The 21,113-nt window shown below is 41.0% G+C and overlaps 1 protein-coding gene across 1 annotated transcript in view; it reads right to left on the bottom strand.

Moving 5' to 3' along the window:
* The window catches only part of LOC308084575 (dolichyl-diphosphooligosaccharide--protein glycosyltransferase subunit STT3B-like), a 62,131-nt gene extending 45,427 nt beyond the window's left edge, over window positions 1-16,704 (bottom strand). The window contains exon 1 of the mRNA XM_080427287.1: window positions 16,093-16,704. Within this exon, the coding sequence (XP_080283413.1) occupies window positions 16,093-16,394 (302 nt within the window). The 5' untranslated portion in view covers window positions 16,395-16,704. The remainder of the gene's footprint in view (window positions 1-16,092) is intronic.
* Window positions 16,705-21,113: the final 4,409 nt, after the last annotated feature.

Genomic DNA, 21,113 nt, shown 5'->3' with positions numbered 1-21,113 from the left:
TGTAGATCTGCTGTCTTGGAATATTCTTTTTTAACTTTTGCCTAGATAATGACATGCCTAGAGTAGGGAGCAAGGTTGAAAGTGGTTATACATTGGGAAACATCAGCTGCATAATTGCAGATACTGAAAAAAGTCAAACACTGGCCAATATATCTGTCTGGCCGATATATTGGTCAGGCTCTAATAAAATGATTGAAGTAGTATGAAAAGGCAGTGCAAGTCTTTGTACTGTGCTGGGGCCGACTGACAGCTGATCTTTTAATCTAGCTCTATTAGGAATAGGGAGGTTTGGACTCAGACCTGTCAAGGTTACTACTAGGCCTAGAGGGTTTCTGATCATAAAATTCATTTGAGCCGTTATTGAGCCGGGATTACAGAGGAGCGCTGATGGCTGGCCTCGTCTTGGTTACTTAGCGTTGCAGATGTGACCGATCGTTCCATTGAGGCTGATGCGTTTGCTCCGTTTCTGGGTCGTAAAAAAAATGGCAGCATAAGCATGAGCTCACTGGCTACCGTTGTGTCGCCCTCTAGTATCCTCCCCATCTCTGTTTGTTCTCCTCGCCTCATTCTCCCTCGACTCCTTTTTTGGCAGATTCAGTCTGAGGTCACAAATGACTGAATAATATATAGAGGTGTATGGCTGTGAAATCACTGCTGTATACACACACACACACACACACACACACTGAATAAACAGGCTGTTGACAGCTAAACAGGGCTGGGCCGCTGCAGGGCTTTGCAACTGGCTTCCCTGCTGAGTCATCAGCATCGAGGGCTACACAGTAAAAATCCTCAGTGTTAATTTAACTCTGAGAGTGTACAAATGTAATCAAATGGACCCTTAATGGTCCATTTGGTTACATTTATACACTCTCGGGACTTACAAACGGATTGAGGATTTTAATGTGTACAAGCATGATGAAACCCAGTACGAAATTCCCTGTAACATAGGAGTCGATCGGGTCACGTTCAGAAAAAAATATGAAATAGTGATGAAAGTATGTTCTATGAATAATTTATGAATAGAACGGCAGTGTGTCACAGAAAAGCCTACAGTCCCGTTTCTTAAATTAGAGGTCACAGGCCTGGCTACGGTTTGTGATCGCATGATTAAAGAAGCTATATCTTTCCATGGTCATTGAGTCAGGGTCCAGTATTGTATTTGTCATTTGCGTCTCGGACTGAAAATCACTGCATGGTCTAGTGAAACAACTTCATAGCTTGCGTCTCGGGAATGCCCTCACAATCTTCCTTTGGTTGGGGTTCACTGAAACACACAGTACATACAGTAGGGATGCAAGTTCGAAGACATGGAAACTAAGGCAAATATAAGAAGCCAATTCAGGAGTAATATGCAATGAAATATACTGAGTAATACACTTTATTGCATGTCTCATCATATTTCAGGTGGTCAGTTAAATTCGCGTAAATGGGCAAACAAAACAAAGTAAGCGCTAGAAAATGGAGCACAACGTTGATTGTGTTTACCATATAGCAGACCCTCCAGAAAAACGCGGGCAAAAATCCTTGATTATGCGGGATAAAATCCTTGATTATGCGGGATAAAATCCTTGATTATCGGCAACATAAAAGTTGCGAATTATAATTATTATATTATGCGATGTGCATATTATGCAATGCTATGGGATGCGATGCGCATATTATGTGATATGCGCATATTATGCGATGCGATGCGATGAAGCCTTTTTGAAAAAAAAATATCCCGGCGTAATCATGCGGCATTTTGCTGATTATGCGGGAAATTATGCGATCGAATAATCGCATTTTTCTGGAGGGTCTAATATAGCCACACTCTTTAGTGGTTAAGAAGCGTACAGGACTTGGTGGATTTCAGCTGGCTATCCCCCACATTACAGGCTCCATGAACCATAGCAAGACAGGATACAGCAGCATTTGCATAGATCCACTTATCCACACTCTTCTAATCTTTTTATCTGGACATGAGATGACAGACAGAACTCCTTCAGTGGCATCCCCATATGTTCACTTCACATCACCACCACAAACATGAAAGGCTTTAGTCCTCTCTCCATGGAGGAGAGGCCAGGAGGTGAGCCAGAGACACTGAGAGAGAGAGAGAGAGAGAGCGAGACAGACAGAGAGGGGTCTGGAAGAGAAAAGAAAAAATATTTGATATTCAGGCATGACCAACGAAGAGGACAACAGAGTGAACAAGAGTGAAGGACACAGAGAGAAAAACAGGAATAGGAGAGGTGTCTGACGGGGCTACAACAAAGAGATATGATCCCTGCTAGAATCACACTTTGGCCCATTTTAATTGGCAGCCTGTACCGGCAACCTAATGGCTGGTGAACGCTTAGTAATGCCTTGCCTTGCTATTATGTTAATTTGCTTCTTTGTTTGTCGTTTTAATTAGGATGATAACATTTTGGTGAGGCAGTATGGGTGCACGCTAGGGCTGAGAAAATAACCGCATTACCGTGGTTATGTGTGCACCGTGGGGTTGCGCTCATTACCAGTTTATTTATTTATTTTTGTTGGTGAATATTGTGCACATGGTATGTGGTATAAAATAAACAATAATCATTGTTAAGTTTAAGTTAAGTAATTGATTTTCTTCCATCCTATGTTCATGGGCTTAAAGCCCCACTATGTAATGTTGTATATCAGTGGCCACTATGGACACAAATAACATGGCAGCCAAAGTCTTTGCCTTCACTACCCAAGATTCCCTGCGTCCCTGCTCAGTGGCGCTATATATGGAACTATACGGGCGGGTGGGGCTTTCCATCGCCACTGGGCCGGGCTTTCGCCCAACTGAACTTGGGAAGCCCCTTCGGTGGGGGCATTGTCACATTCTAATACAGCCCGAAAACCACATTTCCAGCACCTGCCTCGTGGCGTGCCTCGCTAATCCTTAAGACAGCCAACCCCAACCTCCTGGAATCAGATCCCGCTGCCGCCATTACGTCACAGCCCTATAGTGCACGCTCATCCTCTCCTCTTTTAGTAGACCAGTCATGTGGAGCTTTGGAGAGCAGCCACATAGATAAATAACAAGGAAATACAGTAGAGCGCTGGGGAAGGATATGGTTAGGTTGTTTCCCAACTGCAGGGCCAAACTGGCTACTAGGTACTGTTTCACCATCGCAAACAAATGTATCTCAAATAACAATTCTGTTGATCCTGGGCCAATGGGAGACCATTTCTCAGCTGGGGTGTTGATTGAGAAGTCTAATATTTTTCGTAGAGGTATTGATAGTTGCTTGGTATCACCCATCCCCGGCCTACTTAGCCCCTGGAGGAAAAGGGGGCTATTGTTGTTAGAACTGTGACAAATGTGATATGACAAACACATTGCACTCCCATTAGCCGCCTGGCGTCATGGTGATATGATCTAATGAAGAAATAAACACATCAGCTGCCCCTTCCCCAGTCACAGATCGAGATTGCTTATTTAAATTGGCAATAAAACTTTGTAATTGCTGTGTAATTAGACAGGTAATGTTGCATACACTGATGTTTGCTTTGGATGAGCAAACTCCCGGTTGATGTTTGTTTTATGCTAGCTGCTGCCCTTGAGGGCTCTTGCCTACTACGAAGCAGTGATTTTTTTTTTTACCTGAGCCAACACGTTGTGCGGTTTGTGTGTGCTTATGGATAATGTGTACGTGTTAAGCCTAGCAACATAAACCCTGAGGAGATAACAGCGATTTGAACTGATCCGTCTCGTTTATGCAACATGTAGAGCGAGAAAATGATAGGACTTACAATCTCAGGAGGAGAGAGAGAGCGAGAGAGGAAAGACAGAGTTAAAGAGAGAGTGAAAACAAGCTGGCAGCCAACCAGGTTACATCTGTTTACTCTTCAAATGAACCATGACAAATCCCAACCACTTGTTCACAGCCCAACACACAGAAACGAACAGCACTTGTTTAATTCCCAGTAGCACGCAGGTGGATTATAATGGCAATGGATGACTCTCTTCAATCAAGTGGGACAATCTGCAAGCACAGCATATTTGTTTCAAATTGAGTTGGAGGTAGGCCTACTTGTAGTTAGACCTGTCAGTCATCCAGTTTAATTGCCTCTGTAAACCTGCTGTCTGCTTGTCAGTTCCCCCTGATGGCTTGAAATGGGAGTTTAAAAAATAATGATTAGCATTTGCGGCAACAGGCATGGGTGATACCATCTACAGCAAAACCCGAATTTGCAAATGAGATCAAATCAAGTAGTCTAGATCAAAACATTACATACAAAATAAAATGCATAGTTAATAATAAAATAAATATAGTTGATAAATAGTTACGTTCATGTTTTATTTTCACACTCAAATAGACTGATGCAATGTTGTGTCTACAACTAAAGAAAATTGTGCCCATGGTGAACGCACAGAATAGAAGTCAATTTATTTCCCCAGTCCATCTGAATGATTGTGGTGTCGGATCAGTTGTCTCGGAGGCAGGCTGTGAGCCTCACAAAAAGTAAATGGCCTCAGAAAGAATCAGCACCTCCTGGCCTCCCATCAGCCCTCTCCTGATCACTGCTGATGTGTACAGTACTGACCCACAGTACCGAGCCCAGACCCCTAATCACTGATACGAAGAGGGGGTCTGACTGACTCATTCCACTAACGCAGCCCAGTGATATCCTGCAGACAGCAAGCATCTCTGCATCAGTTCAGTTCAAGAGTAGTTTCCCCACTGTAATCTATGTATTTGTTTACTATTTTCTGAACACTTTCAATTTACACATAGGGGAGAGTGGCATTTACAGAGAAAAATTTAAACTGGACATACAAGAGCAGAATACCAAGAAACAGGAAGCATAGAAAACATACTCCATGTCAGCCAAAGGCCATAATCTCAAATCCCGGAGCAGTATTTCTATGGAAGGTGAATGAGTAATGTCGTCCACTCAGCTACTGTTGTTCAGGTACCCTTGAGAACCAGAACTGACCTCTCAGCTGATCCACTGGAGCTGCTCAATGGCCCACTATAAAAGATGTTTGTTGTACTGCATGGGGCAGCAAGGTGACTGCGAATATGTATACAAGTGAAAGTGGGAAGCCATGCGTTGCTGAAAAGCAGTATGCAAGGTCAGTCAAGCTTCCTTCAATACACAAAGGCGAATAAGCTCACAGTGGAAATCAACAAATATAAGCTTTTTTTATTTTTGCTAGCAAATTCCTGTGAAACTTCGAAAAATATTGAGGCGCACCTGTGTTAACTAGTATGTTTGTGTTGCTTTTGAGCTTTGAGGTGGGAGTACTGGTGAGGGGAGCATTTTGATAATGAGAAACAACTCCAGGCCATAGACTGGAATACTCAATCACTGTGTAGCTGCATTCTGCTTTGTGACAACTACGACACTACTAGCCTGGTGATGGGAGACAGGAACTTGGCATGCACACTGGTTTATGATGGCTGGTAATCCGTGCCCATCTAGACACCCTCACCAGACGCTGAATCCGATGGGAACGGCAACAAGAATGAAATCGATGCTAGCACACAAGATAACGGGAAACGTGGGTCAGATAGACTTGATCCTAATCCAGGAAGGAGAGCACTAATCCAGGCATGGCAGAGCAATGCCGTTTGAGATACTGTATCCCATCACAGAATCAAATAGGAGTTCTGTGATCCTGCCCATGTCAAATTCCTGCACTTTTGATGTGGATAACATGTCATAAGTGCAGGAAAGAGAAATCATATCGAGATTGTTTCACTGCCCTCTTTAAACATAGGAGTTGGCTTAGTCACATGGCAGCCTCCAGCAGCTGGAAAAGGGAAAGAGGACAGAGGGGAACTGAGAGAACTGGTAATGGGAAAACGGAGAGATGGAGCAAACTGGTGAGGGGAAACACCAGACTTCCCACTATGAAAACTATTATGTGGAATGTGGAAATAAACATAAGTCGAAACTCAGTGACGTTGAATGGTTGCTGGACTGATTGAGTGAGTCATCCACGGAATTCAATCAAAAAACAACAAAACTCTCACATTGCACAGAATGAAACCCTGAGGAGAGCAGAAAGTATAAGTCACTAAAGTCACATTACATGGGCTGAAGTAAAATTCCTGGCAGTGGCACTTTCTCTACTGAGGAGCTTGTGCGTATGCCTCTGTCGCTGCACTTTCGCTGTCTACAGTACATACCGGGTAAAGTCAAAAGAAAAGCCGAGCTCACACTCGCCTCCTTTACAACTGTGTGAAACCAACACACTGGCAGCATAGAGGGACACTGTCAGCACTCTCTTTTGAGAGACAGACTGGAATTCGATGAGAAAAATAAATATTACTCAGATATTCAACCTTTTGGTCCAATATGTCTGTCACGTTTTACACAATCATCTATCTATATTTCACAAAACCACTGTCTGTCAGTCTGTCTGTCTGTATGGACTGTCCTGGGCATACCTCGGGCACCACCCAACTGATTGACCACAAGCTTGGCGTTTTCGGCAGGGTGTGCAGTTCCATGTTTGGTTGTACCAACTTTTGTCAAGAACCGAAAAACCATGAATGTCTGTGTCTGTGGGTCTGTGGTGATGCCCCAAATCTCTGTGTTTGGGCGGGCGTAGGCATCGGCTTCCATGATTGGCCAACCTGTCCCATTGGCTTCACGGATTGGCCGACCTTTGTGTCATGTTTGTGCCGTTGCACAAATCAGTAAGTGGTTGTGTGTACGGAACGGAACGGAACTCCATTATAACTCCAAATATGGAGATATTCTCCAAATATGATGAGATATCCCCGTATCTCCATATTTAGTCAATCGATTGCATGGTAGTGGGTACCGCACTGGGTACTCGGACAACAAGTACTACCACTGTACAACTGTACAAGTACAATGGGTATTGCATAAACGGGTGGGACATGAATTCCCAACTTGCAACGTTCCTGTGTAAGCCAGTGCCCGTTTATATTCTGAAAGAACATAACTCGTTTATATTCTGTACAAACATAGAGCACCGAAGTCTGACGTCACTGCCGCTAGAGGGCGCTGTTCCGCTGGTTCGTGGCTTTATTTTTTGTGTTGAAATCCCCATTGGAGAATCTTAGATCACGTCATAAGAACTGTGTTCCAAAAATAAACACACCACCCTGGCGTTTCTGTCAGGGGGAGTGGCTCTGCATCGTTTATGATATTCATTCATATTTGATACAGCCCGTTTCTGGCGAAATTGAATTAATTATGCCTTAAAAGTCTTAAGAACTACACTTCCGGGTCTGAAATCACTGTCCCTACAGCAGCCGGCGTTCATGGGAAATGTAGTCTTTCGGTCATTTGACTCATTTCTAGCGTTTATTGTGTTACTCTTTGGGTAAATGTGTACATTTCCACCTTCAGTCGATTCTTCATATCCATATGAGTAAAATCGCTGAGGTGGTGTCTTTATTTTTGGAACACAGTTCTTATATGAGGCGATCTAAGATTCCCCAATGGGGATTTCAACACCAAAAATAAAGCCACGAACCAGCAGAACAGCACCCTCTAGTGGCAGTGACGTCAGGACTTCGGTGCTCTATTACTCGTTTATATTCTGTAAGAACATTACTCATATGAGTGCAAGTACACTGCATACTTCATTATGGATGACTGGTGCTTGGTTAGCAACACTAATATACCAAAAATAATCTAGATATAAATGATCAGCATTATTCAATTCATGGAAGTGGAGGCTAACTCCACACGGTTTGCATGTTGCAGGGAGCACTCTCTCCCTCTTTAATGCAAGTGGGGTCAGACCAACCCATCTCCATACACTAAGCAAAGTCCCACCGAGATGTCAACAGAAGCCAATTACCCGCTGACGGGGGCAAACCGAGCCGCAGTCGAGGACCGAGAGAAGAGGATAGTGGGAGAGGGAAAATAGGGGGTATGGAAAATAAGTTAACCCATTAAGGCCTGAGGTTCCGATTCTACAAAATGTCTTCTAAAGCCTAACAGTTTTCTGAAAAACTCATGCTGCTATATCAGTGGTTCTCAAACTTTTTCATGTCAAGGACCTCCAAAATTAAATGCATTTGGCTGCGGACCCCCCACTTGAAAATATTTTGTTCCAAGGACCCCCAGAAGCAAAGATTTGAGTTACAAATGTTCGCTTTAATAACATGTATATTCAAAGATTTGCAAAAATGTTCACGATTTTTCGAAAATAGCAGATCTACAAGCTCATAGCACGGCACTCTGTGCCATGCTATGAGCTTTTATATCTGCAATTTTTGAATAGCATAATTATAATAATACAATGGTTTAAGTGCTTACACAGATGCGTTCCCGGTTTTAATGGGTTAAGTGAGATTCTGGTGTGTGTGTGTGTGCGTGCGTGCGTGCGTGCGTGCGTGTGTGTGTGTTGGGGGGGCTACTGCCTGTGCATTATGTTTCCTGAAGTCAAACCTCTATCCTCTCAGTCACACACCACCACACCACCTGTAGCTGAGGGGGTCAGCCAAATGTTTGAGTAGTGCAAGTTAAAAGATGAATGAATCCAAATGTTGCCGTTTAGAGAGATCGGTAATGTGAGAGTAGATGTTGGCTGAGGAAAGCAGAAATGAAGTCATGCAGGCCTCTATCTGATAAAAACACATCCTGAAGATACAATATCTAGATCTGCAGCAGGGTTATATCTCCATCCTTCCTGTGTGTTAAACATCACTCTTTAGGCAGGTCAGCTAGCTAATGCATGAAATCAAACCACATCAGCTCGATAAGTTGATACCATGATGCGGCTCTTAACAATCAGCCCAAAGGAACACAGATTCACGATCACCACCATGCACTCTTCACATTAGGCTAATCATACAACACAAGCATTAAAAACAAACAATAAAAAAACATGTACAATTATTACCTTACACTGTGTAGTTGGAGGCTACTTTTACTCACAGCACGAAACCATAGCCTTTCAAATAAACCTAGACTGACATTGCGAAGAAGACCGAACCACAAGACATTATCTGGAGATGTCTGAAAGGAACACAGAGGTTTATTGCACTGTTGCTTCATTATCACTGTGTAATGTGCTTGTACATGTACACATATTTTGGGACCATAAATTGGCTGTGGCCTACAGCCCTGTCGCAGCAAGTCAGAGCCCTAAGCAGGTAAACATATGTATTCAAGCTAGAGAGAGAGACAGAGCGAGAGAAATGAAAAGAATAAATAAAATAGCAGTGAGTGTGACTAAAAAGCAAGCAATTATAGACGGAAAAATACAAAGGGCGAACTATGCCTATATGTGCTGAAGCTGAGTTTGTTTCTCCAACAAAGGGTGACCATGACCACAGTAGAGATAGATCAGTGTTCCAAACGGGGGAAAATATTACATTAACATATTTATTATTATGTTAATGTTACTTTCTATCAAGACTATTCTGTCCCAAGATGACTAGAAAGTCAGGTGTACTACTGTGTATTCAGTTTTAACTGTAATATAAGAAAAGGCACAACTCATCTTTCTTTTCCTTTTCAGAATTCATTTATTTTACTGATACTAGGGTGTGAATTGTTTAGTTGCTTTGTCCATTATGTCTTATTCCTCTATGAACGATGGTAAGCTTAGAATGTTTCATCTTCCCCCGAGCCGTTACGTAATTAAACATCAGATTTCATCTTCTTGTAGCCTGAGAAACAGAGATATTCCACATCTACAGAAGAGAGGATTACCTAGTGAAACACAAGCCACAGACAAAATACTTATTTCAGACACAAAGAAAAGGAAAAAAAAGGTTTTCAAGGTTTGCTATTCTGCCAAGTAAATAGGGATAGGATAGGATAGGATATAACCTGAATGTGCATTGGGGTTGACTTGAGATGGAATGGGCATATCATTTAAAAAAATTAAAAATATATCGGAAGCCCTGAAAAGAGAAGAAATAAAAGACAGTCAGTCTAATAACAGTGTTCTAATAAATGAGAATGATGATTCGCCTTCTGACATATTATTTCCACTTACTGTAGCCTTGTTGAAAAGTCTCGTTATTTACAACACAACAGCTCGAACAAAGTATTCCATCACAGCAGACAGGGAAAACACTTTTGAGTGTTGTAAGCGTAACATTTAAAATTCTCATAAAAGAGAAATAATCAAAAGGCAGAGTGACATAAGGTTTGTTTTTCCCCTTGAAAATAATGGCAGACAATATTGTCATAATGAAATGTGTCTGAATGGAAAAACAAGAACTATTCAATATTTTTTTCAAATAAAAATTATAATTTTCAAAAGCTATCGAAACTGAACCAAAACCGTGACCCTCCCTGCCCAATCTGACTTGCTATTTATCGATAGCAAGTCACTAGGTGTGCAGTTTGTGAGAGACGCTGCCAAAAACCACAATGTGGTGTTTAGTGACAAAGCTCCATTATACTGTACAGGGGAAATCCAGATGGCATGGCATCACACCCGGCCGCATTGACAAACTACATAAGATAGCTTTATAAATACTTCATCTGTATATCTATCTAATATAGATTGTCAACTAATGATAGCAACTTTCACACTCTTCATGAGTTTCACTGGCATTTCTTGGTAGTACACAAGGAGCTTAGACTATTTGCAGCGAGAACAATGTGCTGTCTGTTTTGTGACATTGGTCTACTTTTGAGGGGACATACACACATACAGACAAACCAAGTCAGGCCAAGCCATGAAAAAACCTTAACAATGCTCAAATCCTGTACTAAACTCTTTTGAGAAAGTGCCCTGGCTGGCACACGACGCGGTCTCTCTCTACCACCCAGTGGTTCTGTTGATCAGGCTCTCATTGTCAGCCAGCCTTCCTCCCTTTCCAACAGAGAACCTACCTGCCCATTTACTGTGTCTCCCTGCTTGTTACTACAAGTCAGGGCAGAAGCTCTCTGCCATGTGCAAACAGCCAAGTCTGGCACAGTTATTGACACTCAAGGATCAGGTTTCAGGCAGTACAGTATGTCAACGGAGCTGACCCGCAGTACAAACTGTGATGACCCTTATCCACTATGCTGAGCATGCTGCTGAAGGCATCAAACAACTGAACATGGAGACTATGTTTACTCTAGTGAATCATCAGACAAATCACAGTATTTGGGTATAAACCAACACAGGCTGGAATGGATGGTCTTTGTGTGCTGTAAAACAGGGATTTGAGCTTTTCATTGTCTAAACCTGAAAATAAATAAATAAACCACACAGGTACTTATTTTTACCCTCTCTAGATCCCAACACCACAGAAAATATTGAAAATGTGAGATGGCGATGTGAAAGAAAATCAGATCTGTGCTGGCAGCTGGTATAAATGAAGCCAGTGGAGCCAACTCTGGGCTCTGTTTTCCTATTCAATTTCAAACAGACACGTTTTATTTCTGCGCCAATGTCTGCATCCCTTCTGCTTTGAAACTTTGAAGCCACCTTTTTCCTGTCTGGCAGATATAAAAGGTAAACATAATCCTTTAAGACAGTTGTACAACAGTGAAGGCTGGACACCTATTCATTACAGACTGCATAAAACCCCCATTCTCCAAGTGCGTCTTGTTGTAATGTGGCACAACTGATTACCACTTCTGCAGTGCAGCCTTGGAGCAAACAAGACACACTTTATCAGTGCTATCCTCATGAACCACTAGCCTATTTCCCATTATCTTCAATTCATGCATAGAGGGATAACAACGATCTTGTACAAGACTGTTCCTATTATCTATATAATGAAAGGATATTCTCCATTTAGCTTTTCTGCATTTTGTGGCCCATTGAGCTCATTATTCATTCATACATGTGTCGAGTAGAGCCACACTAATATTGGTCGGTCGCTATTGGCTTATGCAGATATATTGGCATTGTCTTATACTGTATGTGGTCCGATATGAAGAAATGTATTTGCAGTACACAATGCAGAAACAAAAAGGCATGATGTGTAACACAGCAGTCTATGTGTATCTAGTGCTGCTACACGATGCTGTTTGACACCGGTTGTCGTTATATTTTGTACATTTACAACAAGCGTATGCATTATATTTCACAAAATACCAACACAAAATCAAAGCAGACCATATTAGTCACAAAAGCTCTGGAAATACTGAAGCATTTACCTTCACTGAGTAACATAAGGCTATTTTTCCAAATAAGTAGAGCATGCTAAAGTTGTATAATTAACTCTCTCGGTTATATGTTACAAAAAAATCATTCTAAAGTAAAGTTACAAAACTAGACAGTAGGCAACACTGCATATTCAATTTCACTCTCTCCCTTTCTCGCTTGATCATTATAACTTGTCTTTAACACACACACGATGACAGCTGTCAGCAGACTTGATTTACAACAATAGCTGACCCCTTACAAAAGATTTGTGTTTATCTAGACCAGTAATTTAGCTACATTTATATAAATGTATATAAATCTGTTGTTGTTGCCACTGTAAGGTGACTGACTGTTGGGTTGTCAGCCAGGATCAAACGTGATATTTATGAACGTCGCTCCTATCCAAAAGATGAACTATTTTCTGCTTGAAGCGCCCAAGTGAGCCCAAGTGCTGAGCGAGGGGTGGTGCTGGGAAGATGAGCACTCCAGCGCAACATTACAATTGAATTGCATGCCAGAAAGATGCTGGCACGCTTTCTTTGGTCACAGCCCCTACCTATGACAAATGTCATGTCACTTGTTGTGCTTATCACTTACTGTACGAACTTAGCCATGTAACAGTACGTAATTCATTAACAGTAGTCACAATGCTTTAATTTGACCTTGCTAAAAATGTGTGCTAAAATCAGTACATAATTGGAATTATGGGCCAATTAGTAATTACTAATCGGAATATTTTTTACTCCCAAGTAAAAACTATACTTTTATCAAACTAAGAAAAATCTATTCAGGAACCAAACATTATAATAATGATAAGCTTTGGTTACTATGTCATTAATCAGATTAAAAAAAACTCCTTTGATAAAGATGACAATTCAATAATGAAAAGATTGAATGAACACAACAGTATTTTCTTTTAATCGTGCATTTCATGACGCATACCACATATAGGCTCTAAAGTCGGTATGTCGCGAGTTCGATTCCCAAGCATGACGACCTTTACTGTGTGTCACTCCTCGTCTCTCTCTCTCTCTGTTTCCTGTCACTCTCAAAAGTACTATCCAAATAATCCAACAAAGGCAGAAAAGCCAAAACAAATGTATATATTTATTTATTTTTTCAAATCGTGCATTTCATGTTTGTGCCATCATTGAGCTAGGTCATTCACCCTCACAAAGTACACCAGATACTGCATTTGAACACGTACAAACAAAACTCTAGCTTGAAACAGGAAATGACTAATATATCAACCCTGTCCTTGTCAGACCTTGCTGTAATGCAGTGATTCTCAAAAAAAATTATTTCAAGGAAGCCCGATTAGTACGATTTTTATTTCTGGGGGACCCAATCTACGAATATCTTTTATTGTTAAGACTTGATTTGAGTGCTAACCAAGTGGGATCTAATGCCTTACAGCGAGTCTCAGCCGGCCAGACCATAGTGCTGCACGTTATTCCCCTACACTCTCCATAACTCCTGTCAATCTCCACTATTATCTATCAGAAAAAGGCCTCGAAATATAAAAAATTTAAAGAAGAGGGTTCCTGCTGATCTAGTGGTCCAGGCGTATACGACATAGGCTGGTAATCCAGCTTGACAGTGTGTCGCGGGTTCGACTCCCGATCCCGGCGACCTTTTCTGCATGTCACCCCCCATCTCTCTCCCCATTTCCTGTCAGCCTACTTTCCTATCAATAAAGGCAGAAAAGGCCCAAAGAATTTTTTTTTTTTAAATGACTTGGTCTGATGATTTGTTCCAGAATACCTGTCTTTATTGAAGTCTAGGTATAGAGATAAAAGTGAAACTCAGATCAATATAGCCATTCTTGTACAGTATGTTTTTGCTGGGGTCCACCTATGACTTCTGAAGGAAAAGTAGGAATATTAACTAGCCACTAAATGGCACATCCCAGAAAGAAAGAAGGGAATCGAGAGAGAGATACAGAAAGGGACAAACAAGGATAAAGGGAGAGAACAAGCTGGGCACAGGTGGTACAATGGCTGGTTTACTCGCTCTGCTCTCTAAAGATTATTACAATAACATTGAGAAAGATGTTGGAGTGTAAGTAAGTCTGTGTTCTGAAGGTTGATGTCCCAACCTTGGATTTACTTTGTTGTGACATCTAATTGATTCCCACTCTCAGTAGTTCTGGCTTTGTTTTATTGTGTGAAGTGTGTGCGTACGTGTGCGAGCGTGTGACAATGGCCAGATAATACAAAAAAACTAAATACAGCTTATATTCAAATTCTAGCTCCATGTAACCTCTGGGTTCTCCACTTCACAGAGTTTCACCTTCTCAATTTGTTGAAAGGCAGACAAAAAACTGGCCTCATGCCGGTTGTTTGATACATGGTGCTGGTCCAAGAATAATAATTTTACTGGATGTTTCTATTGTATAAACAATGATGCAACACAGACTTGGGCTAGGCAAGAGTCATTTGGTGTAAAATGTAACTGGCTTTGACACTTCCTGGCGGAAGCTACGGTGGAAAACACTTTGGAAGGAAAGAAAGCGAAATGATGATCAATGCAAGAACAGCATCGTCTCTGGTTAGGCAGAGTGCCAGATTACTCTCAGGTGGTTCATTATGTCTGAAGTTAGCTTCTTAAACCACATTGCATGGACCAGTATTCAATGAGGAAGTAAAAAATCCTCACCCTCACTTTTAGAAAGATCTGAAAAGTACTGAAATTGTCACTTCACTGTCATCCCCGAAAGTCATGTGGGGACCCGACCCACAGGTTGAGAACCACTGGTCTAACACTTCCCCTTCTGCTGAATGCCCTGCATTAACAGTCAGAGCAACATTATGCTGTGTGTGAGTGAATCCAGTTGAGAACCTCAAAGTTTTACAGATGAGTCTGCAAGGTGAGTAAACACCTTGGTTCTTATGCTTCAACAAACCAAAATAAAAAGCATTTATATTGAATAGCGTGTGTCATGGACATAATTTCCTATTGCCAAAAAGTATAATTATTATTTAACTATAGTTATTAATATTTTGATATATTTTCTCCTAATCTTCATTCAACAATCCCCTCCAACCATGCATTTAGCTAGACTTAGAGCAGGCTAGTGTTTCCCAAAAGGGGGTACATGTACCCCTAGGGGTAGGTGGAGATAATACAGTGGGTAATGTTAGAGAAAGTCAAAAATGGAAACATGCATTTTTTTGTAAGGTTATGTTCAATGAAACATTTACTTTTTGTGCATCTGCTGATCATCTGTAGTGTGTTACACCAAATCAATAAAAAAAAATAACTTGACTAGCAGAATTGTTCTGCAGAAATCAATACTTGTTTGCGTTTATGCAGTTTTATTTTGAATATATTTACATCAAAACTCACTCAAATGTTATGGCCAGTTTAAAATAAATCTGCACAGGTCAGGTCAGGAGGTACTAATTGCAAATCTTTTATTATTTCTTATTTGTAATCTTATATTATTCAAAACGTTGGTTACATAGCATCCACTCCCCTACGGCTTTCTGTTGACATTTTCTAAGAAAAGATTATACTATAGGGGGTATTCTAAAAAAAAGTTAGAGAACCACTGAGTTACAGTATACCTACAGTATCATCGTCTACCACTTCCAGTTAAAATAAAAAAAAACACTATAATTACTATCGACAGAGCGCTTCACAGTGTCACCCAAGCACCGTTATGTCACCATTGTCCTCATTCATTGTGCGAGATGCGAAGACCCCCCCCCCCTTCAGCTCCCAATGACAACACAAGCTGCCAGTTTACTTGTCCTGTTGTTACATGATATATACGGCGCTGCCGGGTAAAAATAAGTAATATGACAGACCATCTGATATGACAGCCCTGGGGACAGTAGTTAAACTGGGTGGCTGATGATGGAAACACAATATTTCCACCAGAGCATAATAAGGACTATTTGCTGTTCTTGTCACGATTTGTAATGGCCTGATGATCCATTCAGCCTTGTGTCTAGTAGGAACCGACTGGACTCCTCAAAGTAGGCCATTGTGTAGTGTGTGTGTGTGTGTGTGTGTGTGTGTGTGTGTGTGTGTGTACAACAACTCACCAAGGGTCAAACTCGTGTATGATGCTCTCGAAGCGGATGACAGCGAAGAGCCTGGCGCTGAAGCCGGCCAGCCAGGCCAGGAACAGGACGGTGAAGGACAGCAGGGACTGCCAGCCGGCAGGCTGCGTCAGACCGAGCGACAGACCTGCTCCTCCTCCTCCGCCGGCGCTGCTTCTCTCCCCGGCGGACACCACCGCCGTGCTGCTGGTGCGTCCGTTCCCCGAGTAAGATGCTGCTGCTGCTGCCCCGATGGAGGATTTGTGTTTGTTGTCGGAGGAAACTGCCGGGTGATGTTCCGCCATATTCTACGTCAGTCCCCGTTGTGGCTAACCTAACAAGCTATCTGGTACACACACACACACACACACACACACACACACACGGCAGAGAAAGCTTGCCACGCTCCACTTCTGAAGCCTCCTTTCGCCCCCTTCCTTCCCTACGCGCCCCCTCCTTGTGCCCTGGATGTATTCCCTGACTTCTAACTTTACTTTCCCAGGCGAGTAGAGATTCCACAAAGTTATTTATCCCAAGGAGTCACATAGCTAGCCGGGTTTTTGCAGAGCATTACTAGTGACACATGCGGCTAGCTTAGGTTAGTTCCTCCTTCCTTCCTTGGGGAAGTGGGTGATGATGGTGATCTGTGTTGCCAGGTTGTGTGAGAGAAATAAGCAACCAGCTCTATGAAAACAAGCCCAAAAGAAGCGACCACTTGAGCACTTTAAACGGATACAGGATAGGTGGGCACTAGGGACATCTGGATCTGGGCACCTCGATGTAAAATTGGCTATTTTGTCCAAAATGCACAAACATGCAGCACGGTACATCATTATCAGACTTAATTGTATCCTTCAACTTATTGTTTATGCCACAAAATGACTGGATATACAGGCTTTGCGTAGCAATTGTAGGGATATTAGAATTAGACCTTAATTATCGAATGTTTAAGCATGTTCTAGGTCAAGTTCAAGTTTATTATGTCCCAAACTGGGCAATTTATGTTACAGCAGATGATAGGAAACGCCAAGACACAGTAATCATACAAGACATAACATAGACATAGACATGATCACAAGATCCAGATAATAATAGCTACTAATAGCTACCTCCTCCTGCTTCCATTATAATAATTCTAATCATGTATACTTTACTTTACTTAAAAACATTTTCATTTTAGACAAAATAGCCATTTTTACATCGAGGTGCCCAGATGTCCCTAGTGCCCACCTATCCTACCCTTAAACCTATTACAAGCTCACATGCGAAGCGTTGTTGTGAGCTTGTAGATCTGCTATTTTCAAAAAGAAGAATCTTGGGAAATAAGTGAAAACATTTTAACAACACAAATCTTGTATGGGGATCCCTGGCACATAGTTTTCAGATGATTGATTGATTGATTGATTGATTGATTGATTGATTGATTGATTGATTGATTGATTGATTGATTGAATACTTTATTAGCAGTTTGCACATGAAAGTAGGCCCTACAGTTCAATACAAGGTCAGCTAACTGAGCTAAGAGGATTTAAAACAATTGGGGTCCCTTTGTACTCAATTCATAGATACATTTAATGACAGACAGATATACTTTACGATGCAAAACATCATAAAAACAGTTAAGAAATAAAAAAAGATCGAATTCAACCCCTTGTTTGTGCCAAATCTGGGTTAGACGTGATCAGAGGAGCTTCCTGTGGTGTTGTGACCGTGGACTTCATTGACGTTTTTGAAGTAGGCCTACTTTGACATGTAGCCTACATGGGTGTCTTTTCGTAGATGGGGGTCCTCCTTGGATAATTATTACATGATCATTTGAGGTATTTATTAATGGAACCACTGGTTTAAACAACATTTAGGAAACAAGACCAAAAGCAACTGCACTTTCGAAACAAGCCCAAAAAAACGCAACCCGGAACCACCAATAATTTATAATATAACAGGCAACTTTACAGAAAAAGAAGCACAAAGTCGCTTATAATAAGCGGACATGGCAACACTGATGGTGATGATGGGGCGGGAGCAGAGTGGCTAGCAGGAAGAGCCCGTCAGCCTGTCACAGGCAGACAGGTACGGCGGGGCGGGCCGAGATTCTGGACATCAACCAATCCCGTGGCAGAGGAACGTTGATAGACAGCTAAAGCAAACCAATTGTATCACGCCGTTCTGACAGTGGCCGGATGACAGGTCACGAGCGGACGCACCAATCCGTGCGGAGGATTTAGAGTGACTGATAGCAGGGAGAGCCTATAGGAGATGAACAACACAGGACGGCTGGACGTGCACGAGCCAATTAAATAAATGAATTTGACCAGAAAATATTGTCAAGGCGGAAGAGGTATCACGAGGGTGAAAGTGACAGCCGGGAGTAAAGTAATAACAGTAACTGCACCAGTGGTGGAAAAAGTACTCACATTCTTTACTTAACCTAAAGTATCAATACTGCAATATAGAAACACTCTGTTACAAGTAAAAGTCCAGAATTCAGAATTTAATTGAGTAAAAGTACAAAAGTATTTGGTATCAAAATGTACTTAAAGTACCAAAGGTAAAAAGTACTCATTGTGTAGAATGTCCCCTTTCACAAGATTTCAAATGTATAAAAAATCTTTTGAAAATAGTAGATCTACAAGCTCACAGTTGCGTCTGAGATGTAGTGGAGTAGAAGTAAAAGTACTGAAATTTGGAAATACTCCAGTAAAGTAAAAATACCTACAAATGTTACTTAAGTACTTGAGTAAATGTACTTAGTTACTTTACACCACTGAACTCATTCACACCAGGACTAATATCATAATTCTACAACAATGTATCAACATTTAATAAAGTCTGTTCTATTCTATTCTATTCTATTCTATCGTATTATTATATTATATTATGTATGAAAGTCTCTTTGTTGAATAGAACTTGTATAGATCAACAACTTAATTTCACTGCCAGCCAGGGAACATCTTCCTTGGCTCATAAGGTTGATTACTGAAGTTGTTCTTGGAGCCTGTGCCTTTGAAATGAGACAGAGTTGTTTAAAGATCCCCACAAAGGACCAGAGGAGATGAGAGGGGTAGTCTTTAAAGAGCTAGCGCTATAGACTATTTGGAACCGTGCTCAGGAGGAACAGCTTGATAATGCAAGAGTCTGCTGCAGAGGGGAACTCACCACCAGAGAAGAATGTCCTCCACTCAGTCACTCAAATGCAGTGGTGGAAAAAGTACTAAAATGTTTTACTTAGATAAAAGTATCAATAATGCAATGCAGAAACACTCTGTTAAAGTGAAAGTCGGGTCATCAAAATGTTAAGTATTGGCATCAAATATATACTTAAAGTACCAAAAGTAAAAGTACTCATTATGCAGAATTTCACAAGTTTTAAAACGTATGAAAAATCTTATTTTCAAATAGGACTGAAGTGGTTAATGTATGTTTTGTAATAATAATTCAAATCTATAAAGTAACTAATGTGTGTCTGATTGTCAATTACTTTTTCCTATGTTATGAACACAAGGTTGGAGTAATCTATCTGTTTATATATCAATTATACGTTGAGTATGGTTAGTGTGAGTATGGCCTATGTATTTATCTGTTGAGAGAATTCATATAAATGTGTGAACTGTCACTCAAACATATTTAAAAAGTAATGATGTCCTCTTAACTTTCCAGGATGATCTTTGACAGCTATTGAGAGGCATGATCAAAAAGTGTAGCCTATAGGTCCATTTGTACTCTACAACTTTTGTGAAGACTAAGAGGCCTCATTCATATTCATGAATTTTCCCATTCATTGATTTTCTGGGAACTTTCAATGAGTAGTTCATTGAACAATCCCCCCAACAAAGGGTTGAACAGCAGAGTTGTGAAGGAAATATTGGGTGATATTTCCCATTACAGAGTATAGGCTAGCTAGACTCAGTGACCTTATAAGAAACCTTATTTCATTCACTCATTGATAGTGTAACCTTTCAAAACAAACCAGTGCTCCTTCATTGCAGTGGCATTGCATTCAACATCCCGTATTGCTAGGGGAATAAAATAACCTAATGTATGAAATGTTTCCTTAGAACAGTGACAGACTGAGTATAATGTTGCATTTAAGCTTCAAGTGCTCTATAGTCTCCTGAAATTAGCATACAGTATGCCTGAATCACAAACATCATATGAGTGTGTATTTATGAATAAGTGCACTTGTTTGTTTGTTTGTTTGTTTGTTTGTTACTTCTGTAGACTCAAACATTGGTTTCCATTTAAATTCAAGACATGGAGCAACTAATAGTGTTCCTCCAAGTTGACATGCTGTGTGTATCCATAACAATGTGCGTTTCTGTAATTCTCAGCCTGCAGGTGCATTGTACCTTGTTCACTGAAGAGTAAAGGGTGAATAATAAGTTGAGAAAAAATAACAAATCAGAAAGAACCCATTGTTGCTTTGGATTTATTTGTTATCCTGGATGTTGAGCACAACCTCTCTTCAATTACATTTCTTGTTTTTCTCTGAAATGACTGCAGTGCAAACGGGGTCATCCCTATGTTCCCCGGGTTCTATGTTCCCCACTATAAGGTTAGGGTTAGGGTTAGGGTTAGGGTTAGGGTTAAGGTTAAGGTTAAGGTTAAGGTTAAGGTTAAGGTTAGGTTTAGGTTTAGGTTAGGTAAGCTGGGGACATAGAACCCGGGGAACATAGACACGCTCCTGTGCAAACCAGTCAAAACTCCTACCCACAAATATAGGGTAGGTGTTTTGAGAGAAGCTATGGAATATATTGTTTACTATTTTATACTCTTCTATGCTTGTAAATATTGTATTTTTCTTTGAAGTTATGCTATTTACGTAACTGGCATAAATGAAGTGAGATTATTATCAAAACACAGGAAGCTGCAGTGCTGCCGGTGCTAGCAGTGTAAAACCACAACTTGACACGCCAAAAATTTAATTTTACGCCTCAGTTCATTTTCAGAAGGTATAGAGATCATTGATTTGATTCTACTGAGATATCGCAATTCACACTTACATTATATTTAAATATCAATCCCAA

Source organism: Gymnoscopelus braueri, assembly GCF_963280865.1.
Source record: "Gymnoscopelus braueri genome assembly, chromosome: 4".
Lineage (NCBI taxonomy): Eukaryota > Metazoa > Chordata > Actinopteri > Myctophiformes > Myctophidae > Gymnoscopelus > Gymnoscopelus braueri.
The sequence above is the reverse complement of the archived record's forward strand: the minus strand, read 5'-3'. Positions and strand labels throughout refer to the sequence as shown.